Raw genomic sequence first — 14,555 nt, 5'->3', positions numbered from 1 at the left:
ACTACATAATAGATTCCGTCTTTTAGTCTAATCTCTTACCTATTTTTCTGAGTTTTTCCTGCTTCTTGCTAAAGTCTTCACCTTTGTAAATATCTAAATACAGTCATATGCTGCATAATGATGTTTCAGTCCAGTCAACAACAGACTACATATATGGCCATGGTTCTATAAGATCATAAAACTGTATTTGTACTGTACCTTTTCTACATTTATGTATATTTAGATACACAAATACTTATCATAGTGTTAAAATTGCCTACAGAATTCAATACAGTAACATGATGTACAAGTTTGTAGCCTAGGAATAGACTATACAGTATAACATAGGTGTATAGTAGGCTATACTATCTAGGTTTATGTAAATCTACTGTAAGATGTTTGCACAATGATGAAATTGCCTGACAATGCATGCCTTACAACATGTCCCCATTGTTAAGCAACATGTGACTGTACTCAATTCTAATTGTTACTAGTTCTTTTTAAATTTGATCTTAAGAATACATTTTTTTAAATCTACAACTTTACTGAGGTAAACATCATAAAAGTCACTATATCTAGAATATAATTCAATGATTTGGATAAATTTACAGAGTGTGTAACCATCAACATAATCCAGTATTAGAACATTTTTATCACCCCTGTAAGATTCCTCACGTCCATTTACAGTTAATCCCCATTCCTACCTTGAGCCCCAGGCAACCACTTATCTTCTGTCTCTGTAGACTTGCCTTTTCTGGACACATTCTCTAATAAACATACGTTTATCTGTGTTTATTAAAACAACCTGTGGAGTTCAATGTGCCGTATATGGCATAAAAGTTATCATATAAATAAAATCTTGACTTATTCATTTTCAAATTACAGACTCTTCTGAATTCTGGTTATTAAATATCTCTGTAAAACCTTTAGTATAGTCGTCAAAACCATAATAAAACACTAAAAAGTTATTGTTTTGGTAATTATAATTGTTGTTATGATTAATCATGATAATTACATTTATATTGTAGAATCTTCATTTTTTCAGCACGGGAAAGGAGAAACATTTAATTCCTTTATGTCTTTCAGACTCAGGGTCTAAGTGTGAGACCAAGAAGTTACCTCCAAATCAATGCAACAACTCTGGGCAAAGCATCTGCCAGAAACTAGTTTCTGCACAACAAAAGGCTCCTACACGAAAGAGTGGCTGCAACAAAAATTCAGTCGTAATAAAACCTAAGAAAGGGCATTCAGGGAAGAAATCTTTAAAATGTAATGACTGTGGTAAAACCTTTAGTCGAAGCTTCTCTCTTAAACTTCATCAGAACATTCATACGGGAGAGAAGCCTTTTGAATGCAGTAATTGTAGAAAAGCTTTCAGACAGATCTCATCCCTCCTACTTCATCAGAGAATTCACAGTGGAAAGAAAAGCCATGAATGCGATAAATGTGGGGAAAGCTTCAATCAAAGAACAACCCTTATTCTACATAGGAGAATTCATGATAGAAAGGAAATTCTTGACTGTGGGAAGGCCTTGAGTCAATGTCAGTCTTTCAATATACATCAGAAAATCCACGTTGTTGGGAATGTCTACCAGTGCAGAAAGTGCGGGAAAGGCTTCAGTCAGATGTCATCCCTTTTACTTCATAAGAAAATTCACAATGGAAAGAAAACACATAAATATAATAAATGTGGGAGAGGCTTCAAAAAGAAATCAGTCTTTGTTGTACATAAAAGAATTCATGCTGGAGAGAAAATCCCTGAAAATGCGAAGGCCTTAAGTCAGAGTCTACAGCAAAGAAGTCACCATTTAGAGAATCCTTATAAATGCAGAAAATGTGGGAAATTATTTAATAGGATTTCACCCCTGATGCTTCACCAGAGAATTCACACTGCAGAGAAACCATACAAATGTGATAAATGTGACAAGCTCTTCAGGCGGCTTTCAACCCTTATTCTGCATCTAAGAATTCATAATGGAGAAAAACTATACAGATGCAATAAATGTGAGAAGGTCTGCAATCGGCATTCGTCCCTTATTCAACATCAGAAAGTTCATACAAAGAAAAAGAAACTATTTGAGTGTAAGGAATGTGGGAAGATGTTTTCTGGAACTGCAAACCTTAAAATACATCAGAATATTCATTCCGAAGAGAAACCTTTCAAATGCAATAAATGCAGTAAAGTTTTTGGCCGCCAATCATTTCTTATTGAACATCAAAGAATTCATACTGGAGAAAAACCCTACCAGTGTGAGGAATGTGGAAAAGCCTTCAGCCACCGAATATCTCTCACGCGACATAAGAGAATTCATACTGAAGATAGACCCTATGAATGTGATCAGTGTGGGAAGGCCTTCAGCCAGAGTGCACACCTTGCCCAACATGAAAGAATTCATACTGGAGAGAAGCCATATACATGCAAAACATGTGGTAAGGCCTTTAGTCAGCGCACATCTCTTATTCTACATGAAAGAAGTCATACTGGAGAGAAACCCTATGAATGTAATGAATGTGGGAAGGCATTTAGCAGTGGCTCAGACCTTATTCGACATCAGAGAAGTCATTCTTCAGAGAAACCTTATGAATGTAGTAAATGTGGGAAGGCATATAGTCGGAGCTCATCCCTGATTAGACATCAGAATACACATTCTGAAGAAAAAGCCTAAGGTTGTTTTAAATCTATAAAATCAATGAATAAGGCTATCAAAGATATGGCAAATATGTATGTGTCTATAATGTAAATTTTGTGTATATGGGACCATTTGATGATATGTCCCACTTTGAAAGCCAAAGAGCAAAAGTCATTGGTGATTTTGACCTCAGGATTTGAAATTAACTGAAGGAAACTTAGAAGTTTGGTCAGTCATTGTGAATGAAGATCATTTTTCATTTCATAAGAATTACTGGCTGGGCACAGTGGCTTACACCTGTAACCCCAGCACTTTGGGAGGCTGAGACGGGTGGATCACGAGGTCAAGAGTTTGAGACCATGGTGAAACCCCGTCTCTACTAAAAAATACAAAATTAGCTGGGTGTGGTGGTGCGCACCTGTAATCTCAGCTACTGGAGAGGCTGAGGCAGGAGAATCACTTGAACCCAGGAGGTGGAGGTTGCACTGAGCAGAAATTGCGCCACTGCACTCCAGTCTGGGCAACAGAGCAAGACTCTGTGTCAAAAATAATAATAATAATAATTACTGATATTTTACTTCCAGCATAGTTTTAAAGATAATTCATTGGTCACATACAACAAAGTAGAATTGTGAAGTCCATTATAGGGCTCTGAGCCTGATTTAAGATCACAGAAGAAAGAATTTGAGTCTGTTTCTCAGATCTAGAATTATCAAATATAAGGAACTTCTTGGCAAAACAGGGTGCCACTTTCAGCTGACAAACTTGTGTGTGAGAATAAAGAAAAGTGAGTCTTTAGGTAGATAAAGTTGTCACTCATAATGGTGTATAATGGTAGAAACCTTACTGTACCATCTCCATGGATATGAGGATATATGATCTTCATGGTGTGAACGTCTAACATGGCTGAGACAAGCTATCAGTAAAAGAACCAAGATATATGAAGAATGAGGATTTCAGAGCCAGGAGAAATCAGTATTGTTTTATTTGGAAATAAATCATCTATATTTATATGAGTAAACATTGGTATTTTCATGTAACAATACTGGTATGCAATAAGTGGTGTAATATGAGTTGTTATGGACTGAATGTTTGTGTCCCCCCCCCAAAATTAATTATGTGAAAATCCTCACCATCAGTGTGATGTTACTTGGAAATGAGGCATTTGGGAGGCAATTAGGATTAGATGAGGTCATGAGGCGTGGAGCCCTCATGATGGGATTAGTGCCTTTATAAGAAGAGACATCAGGCTGGGCGCGGTGGCTCACGCCTGTAATCCCAGCACTTTGGGAGGCCAAGGCAAGTGGATCATGAGGTCAGGAGATTGAGATAATCCTGGCTAACACGGTGAAACCCCATCTCCACTAAAAAAAAATATACATATACAAAAAATTAGCCGGGCATGGTGGCATGTGCCTGTAGTCCCAGCTACTCGGGAGGCTGAAGGAGAAGAGAAGAATCGCTTGAACCCAGGAGTCAGAGGTTGCAGTGAGCCAAGATCACGCCACTGCACTCCAGCCTGGGCAACAGAGCGAGACTATGTCTCAAAAAAAAAAAGAGACATCAGAAAGCCTGCTTGCTGTCTGCACCATGTGAAGATGCAGCAAGAAGCCAGCTGTCTACAGAACAGGAAGAGAACCCTACAAGAACCTAACCATGCTGCCGACCTGTTCTCAGACTTCCAGACTTCAGAACTGTGAGAAGTAAATTGTTGTTTAAGCCACCCAGTCTATGATGTTTTGTTATGGCAGCCCCAGCTAATATATGGAGTGGAAACCCTAGATTTATATACTGGGTTCTTTTCCTGTGAGCAGTTCAACATGTGTAGTAGCTTTCAGTCTCTGCTGTTTGTGCCAAATATCTAAGAAATAAAATCAGATAACTTTTTTGTAATTGGATCATATACAGTTGGGCTCTTCTGTTTAAGTTTTCCTTCTGTAAAAGTTGTTTTTGAGAATACCTAAAGTTTAAGATGACTTTGTGGAATGTGTGGAATGTATATGGGTTAGATCATCCTAACTTTGACCACAATTGATAAGACAACAATCCAAATTGTGAGGGTTGAGCATGCATACAGGATAATACAACTAACTTCCCATTTAAACTTGTTCTTTCGTATTTGTAAAGCAAGCATAAAAATCTACCCCTTGGAGCAAATGGGTGAGCAGACAGCACAGAGGTAACTCATGGAGAGGCAGGTCTTTTTTCCTCCTTTTCTACACACACCTTCTAGCTTGTTAATTCCTCTGCCAATCTGCCATACAAATACATGTCAGTCCCAAATGAATTGTGACACACCTGAAGACTGGGGAGAAGCAAGAGGATGCCCTGCCCACAGTCATCTAATTTCTTCAGGCTTATCTCATTGCCTATTGCATTTCTTGCTCCTCTTGGGATTTCAAGAGAGCGTTAGAATGGCAATACATGACAAAGTTAAACTTAACTTGGAATTACTTGTGAGAATTGCATATCCTCACTGCTTTATTTCTGGCCTAGTCAAAAATCCTCATTTCATCTAGTTTTGTCTATTCTCTTCTATTCTTACGCTCTTAAAGGCATTTGTGAAAGTGCAATAAAGGTAAAGTAACTTTGGGTTCATGTGTCCTCCCAACTGCTTGGAACTCAGTTATATCCTAATAGGCCGAATCATTTATTATTTAAATTATTTTGCATTACATGAATTTAAAAAATATATCCAAACTAAGAAGGAAATCAACTTTGTGTTTTGTTAAAGTCCTGAAAACTTAACTGGCAAGAAAAATGTTTTGCTTTATTCCTAGACTGTTGTAGGAAAGCCCATTATTACAGTATTTTGCTTTTAATAGATGCCTATAGATTTCCAGCTTTCATGAGCAAACACTTTAGCTGCACATTTGTTGTGCATGTAAATACCCTGGACCAATCACTGCTAAATCCTGTGGATATGTAAACTAATAAGACACTGTTCTTGCCAGCAGACACTTACAGTTTACCAGGGAATTCAGGTAATAAAATATGGAATTCTGTATGAGGTGCATAGGTAGTACAGAGAAGAGGATGATAAACTTCATGGTGATGGAGGTATGGGAACAGGGATTGTTTTTGCAGATAGTATTAAAGGAAGAACATAAATTTACTAGGCACACAAAAGTTGGAAAGCTACTGAAGGCAAAGAGAAAATTACGGATGGATAAAATAATGGCAAACAGTAATAGAGTATTTGGGGAGTTACAAGTTCCAGCGTTTAGTACAATGACACATAGTTCAATGGTTAGCACTCAATACATATTTGAATGAATGAAAATTTATTAGCATAGATGGGCTATCTGAAGCATAATCCAATGGGACCTAAACCTGAGGTCACCCTGACATTGAGATAGACCCTTGGGAAAACCAGTTCTGACCCTAAAGATAAGGAATCACTATTCATATCTGAAACCTATGGTGAACTTTTAACCACAGCAACAACAAACCATAAACCTTCCTCAATTCCTAGCTATAATTATAAAAATCTTACCCATCCACCTCCCACACACTAAAGACTACATAGAAAGACATGCCCTTTCCAGGGATTAAATCCATTTACCTTCATATCTATTGTGCTACAGGAGATACTTCGCTTTCAGGAAAAAAAAAAAAAACTGCCAGGCATACAAAAATGCAAAAATCAACACCTTACCCCACCAAGAAACAAAACATTCATCAGAACTAGATTCAGAAATACATAGCTGTTGGACTGACATGGAATTTAAAGGAACTATGAGTAGTATCCTAAGAGTTATAATGGAAAAGTGCACAACAGGCAAGATTGGATGGGTAATTTGAGCAGAGACACAAAAACTATAAGAATAAAATGGGGCTGGGCGTGGTGGCTCACGCCTGTAATCCCAGCACTTTGGGAGGCCAAGGTGGGCGGATCATGAGCTCAGGAGATCGAGATCATCCTGGCTAACACGGTGAAAACCCGTCTCTACTAAAAAATACAGAAAAAAATAGCCAGGCATGGTGGCGGGCGCCTGTAGTCCCAGCTACTCGGGAGGCTGAGGCAGGAGAATGGTGGGAACCCAGGAGGCAGAGCTTGCAGGGAGCTGAGATCGCGCCACTGCACTCCAGGCTGGGAGACAGAGCGAGACTCAGTCTCAAAAAACACAAAAAGGATAAAATGGAAATACTAGAAATGAAAAAACACAATAAGCAGATGAACAATGTCCAACAGGCTCATCAATATACTTGACATAGTCAAGGAAAAAGTAAATGAACTTGACATTAGGACAGTAAAAGTTACTCAAAATGAAACATAAGTGGGGTAGGGTAGGACAAGAAGGAACAGAATCCAAGAGCTCTTAGAAAATATCCATTGGTCCTACACATACACATAATTGGAATCCCAGAAGATACAGCATAAATGGGACAGAAGAAATATTTGAAGACATAATGGCCAATATGTTTCCAAAATTTATGAACCCAGAACACAAATCTATGAAGCTCAGAGAACCTCAAGAAAGATAAATATTAAAATCACTCACACACACACACACACACACACACCACCCCAGCCATATTATGTTCAAACTACTGAAAATAATCTTCAAGCAAGCTAGAGGGGAAAAAATTACATATAGAAGAACAAAGTTAAGAAAATTACAGCAGACTTTCAGAAGTATTGCAGGCCAGAGGACAATGTAATGGCATCTTTTAAGAGCTGAAAGAAAAAATCTGTCTTCAGGAAATGCTCATGAAAATCTTTCAAATTGATAGAGAAATACTCTCAGAGAAACAAAACTGAGAAAATAATACATTAAGAGAAGACCTACTCTACAAGAAAAGTTCTTCAAACAGAAGGAATATGAAACAACAGACACCTGGAGATACACAAAGAAATGAAGAGATGCGGAAATGGAATACATGAAGGTAATAACTTTAAAAACTTATCTTAAAAAGTAACTGGCTGTCTTAGAGTAACAATGTACCATGTAAACAGCATATAAAAGTAAAATATGACAAACATAATGGATGTCGGAGAAAATGGGAATATATAAGATACTAACATGTTAAGTTGTATATTATTTGAATGTATATTCCAATTAAAGATGTAAAGTAACAAATGAAAATGTTTAGTGAGATGTAAACAATAATATAAAATAGAATTATTAAAAATGGTCATTTAGATCATAGAAGGCAAAAATAGAACAAAAACTAAAGAACAATTAGGATAGCGTTAACAAGGTGGAGATTTTAATCTAACTATATATTTTAAAATATCAAATGTAAATGGCCTAAATATACCAGTTAAAAGACAGAGATTCTATGATTGAATGAAAAAGCAGTATCCAACTATATGCTGTCTACCAAAAACATACTTTAAATATAAAGGCATAGGTAAATGGTGGGAAAAAGATACACCATGCAAACATTAACAAAAAAGCAGAAATGACTATATTACTATCAGATGAAGTAGACTTCAGAACAAGGAATACAATCAAGGATAAAGAGTAAGATTACATAATGATAAAAAGGGTCTGTTTACTGGGAAAATGTATTTATTTATTGATTGATTTTTTTGAGACAGAGTCTCGTCTCACTCGTCTCCCAGGCTGGAGTGCAATGGCGCAATCTCAGCTCACTGCAACCTCCACCTCCCGGATTCAAGCAATTTTCCTGCCTCAACCTCCCAAGTAGCTGGGGCTACAGGTGCCCGCCACCATGCCTGGCTAATTTTTGTATTTTTAGTAGAGATGGGGTTTCACCAGGTTGGTCTTGAACTCCCGACCTCAGGTGATCCACCTGCCTCAGCCTCCCAAAGTGCTGGGATTACAGGCATGAGCCACCACGCCTGGCTGGGAAAATGTAATTCTAAATGAGTACACATTGAATTGCCAGGAAAAATGATAGAACTGAAAAGACAGAAAGACAAATTGACAATTGTCATTGGAGACTTCATCACTCCTCTTGGTAATTAATAGAACAAGTAGACAAAAAATCTGTAAGGATATAGAAGACCTCAACAACATAATCAACCAACTTGACCTGGTTGACATTTGTTAATATAAAACATTCCAAACAATCCAAGCAGGGTACACATTCTTTTTAAGTGTTCATGAAACATTCACCAAGACAGAGTATAAATATTAATAAATTAAAAAAATTATTTTGCAAACTGTATTCCTTGACTATACCAGAATTAAAGTTGCAATAAACACAGACATCTGAAAATATTTGGAAGGCTTAAATTACAAATTCCATTTTTTTTTTGAGACAGAGTCTTGCTCTGTTGCCTAGGCTGGAGTGCAGTGCCAGGATCTTGGCTCACTGCAAGCTCCACCTCCCAGGTTCATGCCATTCTCCTGCTTCAGCCTCCTGAGTAGCTGGGACTACAGACGCCCGCCACTATGCCCGGCTAATTTTTTTGTATTTTTAGTAGAGGCGGGGTTTCACCGTGTTAGGATGGTCTCGATCTCCTGAGCTCGTGATCCGCCCACCTTGGCCTCCCAAAGTGCTGGAATTACAGGCGTGAGCCACCGCGCCTCGCCACAAATTCCATTTTTCTAATATAGAACTGAGTATTTCTTCAGTAAATCTTTTTAGCTTCTTTCAAGAATTTTTACATTGTCAAATTATTTGCATAAAGTTCATAACATTCTTTTATTCATTTAATAACTGTATCATTTGTAGTGATACCACATCTACCATACTGATAACTTGTATAATCTCTTTTTTTCTTTAATTGTCTGCAATTTTTTTGTTTGTTTCATAGACCTTCTCAAAGAACCAGCTTTTGTTTTTCAGGTTTCTATTTCATTGGCTTCCATTCTGATTTTTATTATTTCCATTCTTGTGTTAACTTTGGGTTTCATTGCTCTTCTATTTCTAATTTATTAGGTGGAAATAGGAGTCACTGATTTGAGTCATTTGTTTTGTAACATTGGCATTTAGTGCCACTGTATTTCTTTCCAAGTACTGTGGTGCATCCTATGCATTTTGATACACTTTTTTCTAAGTTTCATTCAACTCAACATACTTATTTTCCCTTTTGATTTCTTCTTAGAAATATGGTTACTAAAAAGTGTGCTCTTTTGTTCTAAATATTTGGGTGTTTTCTAATTACTTTTCTGTTATTGATTTAAATTCTTTCTGGTTAGAAAACATGTTTTGTATGACTTCAATCCTTTTCAGTTTACTGATAATGTTTTAAGGTCTGGAATTATTGTCTGTCTGGGTGAGTGTTCTGGGTTCATTTGAAAAGAATGTGTGTTTTACTCTTCTTGGGGTGAATAGTTCCACAGCTATCAATTAGGTCAAGTTGGTGATAATACTGAAGTCTTCAATATCCTCACTATTTTTTCTATTTATATGTTCTGTTGAGAGGCATGCTGAAATTTCCAATTATAATTCGGGATTTGTTTATTTCTCTTGTAGTTCTTTAAGTTCTTTCCCCAATTTCAGGTAGTTGCTTCACATCCATATTCTGATCTGTACTCAGGTTAAGGAAAAAAAAAAAAAAGAAGAAAAACACACTGCAGATTTCTAGATGGTTTTTTTTTCCTTTTCTGAGAGCTGTCTCCTCTCAAACTCTCTATCCTGGGAACTCTAGCCACCTTGATCTCCCTGACTCCCAGCTCCATCACCTTAATTCGTGGAGATCTGTACCACAGCCTGGAAACTACATGTAGTTGTCTGGGGAAATCATAGGACTCACTTCATTTGTTTCTAATTTCTCAGGGATCATTATTTTATTGCCTGATGTCGTTTTTTAGTATTTCAGATGGGAGATTAAATTATTCCCTAGGACTCCATCTTTGCCAGAAGTGTAGATCTCAGTTAAGCATTTAGAGAGGGTAGTAATAATGAGTAATCTAGGATTTTAATTTTTTAAAAATAATATCGCAATTAACATTCTTGTACATATGCTTTTGTAAAGATTTACCAATATTTTTAGAGGATAAATTATTGGGTCAAAATGTAGGTATATTTAACATATATTACCAACTTGTCTTTCCTATCCAAACTATTATCTAGAGTGAAGTAGGATTCTTAAGAGGAATTTTATGTATGTTTGTTCATTGCTGCCTGCATCTCCCCCCTTCCCCACACAACTATCAGGATATTTCAGTGAAGTTTTTTCAGATGTTCTTCTGACTTTTTCTCCATTATGGAGACTTTCTCTCACTCTGCTTTTCCCAGAGTGCAGAGAATACCAAAGATGCTGGCACATTGTTGTAGTGTGAACCTACTGTTTCTGTATTATATTTTCAAGTATGTGATATGAGGTGGTGCAATTTTCTCATTCCATGATGCTGGCACATTCTTTTCATTTTGCTCAGTTTTAATGAAGGGGTGTTCTGTAATTTTGAGCCTACCATTATTGATAAGATCTGCGAATGGCTTGAGTTTTTAATTTTTGAATGAAGTGAGCTTTTCCTGATCTACTTATTTATCAAAGGACAGTGCTTTACTGCTAGCAGATAATTGGTTTTACCCCAGTGAATCTGAAACCTTAATGTGTACAGATCATCTGGAGATCTTGTAAAACTGCAGATTCTGAATGATTAAGTCTGGGTTAAGGCCCAAGATTCTGGAATTTTAACAAACTCTCAGGTGATGCTGATGCTGTTATTCCATGGCCCAGACTTTGAGTAGCAAGGATTAGTCTTTACTTTGCATTCTTGCACATTACTGGCAGTATTTTATTTCCTCTATTACATGATAAACCATTCTGTTTTTGAGATGGAGTCTTGATCAGTCGCCCAGGCTGGAGTGCAGTGGCGGGATCTTGGCTCACTGCAAGCTCCGCCTCCCAGGTTCACACCATTCTCCTGCCTCAGCCTCCCGAGTAGCTGGGACTACAGGCGCCCACCACCACGCCCGGCCAATTTTTTTGTATTTTTAGTAGAGATGGGGTTTCACCATGTTAGCCAGGATGGTCTCGATCTCCTGACCTTGTGATCCACCTGCCTCGGCCTCCCAAAGTCCTGGGATTACATGATAAACCATATTTTAAAACCCATGCACTGGCTGGGTGCTGTGGCACACGCCTGTAATCCCAGCATTTTGGGAGGCCAAGGTGGGCAGATCACGAGGTCAGGAGATCGAGACCATCCTGGCTAACATGGTGAAACCCCATCTCTACTAAAAATACAAAAAAATTGGCCAGGTGTGGTGGCGGGCACCTGTAGTCCCAGCGACTCAGGAGGCTGAGGCAGGAGAATGGTGTGAACCTGGGAGGCGGAGCTTGCAGTGAGCCAAGATGGCGCCACTGCACTCCAGCCTGGGCGAGAGAGCGAGACTCTGTCTCAAAAAACAGAAACAAACAAAAATAAACACCATGCATTTCCTCCTTAAGCTCTCCTGTCACTCACACAACACTCTACAACTATAATACAGTTTAGGAATGCTTCCAAAGCCAGAATGTTTGAAGTGATGTTGTGGCTGCAATCAAGGTGCCCTTTCTTTTGCCCTTCCAGATATGCTGCTGCTTTAGGAAAATTCTGTGCTCCTCAGTGCAGCAGTAGTTTCTTTTCCCAGGATACTCACCACATTTAGCAGCACCACTTTGTGGATTTTGAAGCTCAGAATTATAGATGTTTCTTCACTTCATTAAAGATGAAGCCTCTACATGCATTTCCTACTCTTGTTGCTTTACCTTGGTTTCAGAAAGGAGAGACAAACAGAAACTACTTCAATCCATCCTGTTAAATGTAGAAGTTAGTAAATATTTTTAAAGGCTTCTCACACGTATATTCAAACTTGTTTCCTTGTGGGAATACACCAGTCTACCACTCTGCTGTAGAGAATAGGATAAGGGAGTAGGAAAATGAAGTTCCTTACCTGAAGGCCACAGTCTTTATAGATCAGATCTGCTTTCCTTTATACATGTAAACCATCTCATTTTCTGTGGGTTGTATCTCTGACACTTTCTGCGAGGGAGACCTTCTGTGGAGTGTATTAAAAGGAACTGCCTTGAACGGTCTCACTTTCTGTGGGTTGTATCTCTTACGCTTGCTGTGAGGGAGGCCTTCTGTGGAGTGTCTTAAAAGGAACTCACCTGAAGTCCCCTGGCATGCTGGGTTCAGGTGATGCTAAACCAATTCTTGTCACCACAGCCCCAGCCTCTTTCTGCTGGGGTTACTTTATCATGCAACCTTCTCTGGATTACTGGCAAGACAGCTTAATTACAAGCCACTGTGTGCTATGTCCATTGGACCCATAGAAATGTAACTTACCTATGCTACAGAGTGAGGCAGCACCCCTGAATTGAACAAATTAATATTTCTGAAGAAAAAGATATGAATGTTTATACTAAGTAGGATCAATGTCAATAAATACCCTCATGTCAATTCAGGTCAGGTTTTGCCATTATGAGAACTGATTCTCAACCTCCCTTCAACCAGCCCCCATTCTGTGTGTTTTTTTGTGAATTGGTCAGTTCAGTGATTCAGTCTCTCTGGAAGAGGCATGTGCACTTGACACAGGCTGGCTAGAGTACCCCACATACCATGGACCCAATGTCCAGAGTGGGCACACAGCCAAACTGAAACAAATCATATTTTCCTCCCAGGGATTGACATGGAGGCAGAGAGACAGAGATATTGTCCTACTTTTGAGATTAAATATTTATGGACATTTTAAGTCTAATATCCTCAGATGCCATTTCTTTCCCACCAAGAGACAGAACCTAGAGAGAAGGAAACTACTGAAAGCAGAGCTGAGTTACAAACCTCTGATAAGTCTGAGCACTTAAATCCAGCCTAACACTATGCCATACATGTTCAATGCTTTTTAGTTACAAGAATCAATAACCTGTTTCCTAAACTAATTTTGTTTGGTTTCTATCAATCCTGACTACTGTTGCTGTTTCTGGATTTATTTTTATATGCTCTTTACAAGTCTTTTATGAAAGAAAAGGATGTAACCCATCCCATGTGAGTTTATCACATTTGTTGCATTTTAACTTGAAATATAGCTAACCTGTATTTTCTTATTCTATCAACTTTAGGCAGATCTCTTAAATATCCTCTGCACAATGAGATTGCCACTTATCCTTGCTTCAATCTTTCATTTTCCCATCTACCTTCCACCATCCAACCAATCAGCTATATTCTGACTTTCACATTACTATTTATGTTATAGATAATACTTCAGTGATTTCTATATTCTAAATGTAGAAAATAAAATAGCATTGCATTACTACCAACATTTGTTATTCTCTGAAGAGCCAGAGCCAAGTAATATGTAAAGATTACATTCCTCCTCTACACATCCAATGTTATGATCTTAGTACTCACTTAAAGGGAACTATCCTCATATCAAATGGATTTTCCTTTTTCAGTTTTCTAAAATCATGCAACATTTCATGAGGAGTTGCTTAACGTTAAGACCATGATATCTAGTTTGGTTTTTCCTTTGTCTTTTCCAGAGCCAGTAATTATCTTTCTTTCCTTCTCGTATGAACAAAATTTTATCTCCATCATATTGCTAAGATCCTCCAACTTCATATGAATTCTGTTTAATGGAACCCATTCCATCCTTCAAAATTTTTCTTCACTGACCCCCTGGATTCTTAGTCTACCAATAATTTGGTTGGATTGTTTTCTACGCTTATTGCAAAGTGGGTATCCTTGTAATCCTCAACTCCAGTTTTGGGTTACAACCACTGTTCACTTAAGCCTATCCTGCTGTCTTCTTCCTTTTTCATCTACATTTTGCTTGAGTGAATCCTTTAATATCCTGGATAATGGAAATAAATTCCATGACTGAAAACATCAATATTTGGCCTCATGCTTTAAATATTGTTGGCCTACCAGACTTCTAGGTCCAAAGTAATTTTATCTCATAAGTTGTAAAGTGCTATTCTGTATTCTATCCAATATTTCTGATAGGAGGAAGGACTAAAATCATCTTGATTCTCATTCTTTTTTGGTTACCTAATCATTTTTTAAAGCTTTTAGAATGTTTTCTTCTTTAATATTC

The 14,555-nt window shown here is 37.8% G+C and overlaps 1 protein-coding gene across 9 annotated transcripts in view; it reads left to right on the top strand.

The window, feature by feature from the left end:
* Positions 1-4,512, top strand: part of ZNF667 (zinc finger protein 667) — a 37,165-nt gene extending 32,653 nt beyond the window's left edge. For all 9 annotated transcript variants that reach the window (XM_058424823.1, XM_058424821.1, XM_058424820.1 and 6 more), the window contains one exon: positions 1,066-4,512. In XM_058424823.1, coding sequence (XP_058280806.1) covers positions 1,066-2,645 — 1,580 coding nt within the window. In that variant the 3' untranslated portion in view covers positions 2,646-4,512. The remainder of the gene's footprint in view (positions 1-1,065) is intronic.
* Positions 4,513-14,555: the final 10,043 nt, after the last annotated feature.

This window comes from Hylobates moloch, unplaced genomic scaffold (genome assembly GCF_009828535.3).
Source record: "Hylobates moloch isolate HMO894 unplaced genomic scaffold, HMol_V3 SCAFFOLD_12, whole genome shotgun sequence".
Taxonomy (NCBI): Eukaryota; Metazoa; Chordata; class Mammalia; order Primates; family Hylobatidae; genus Hylobates; species Hylobates moloch.
The sequence above is the reverse complement of the archived record's forward strand: the minus strand, read 5'-3'. Positions and strand labels throughout refer to the sequence as shown.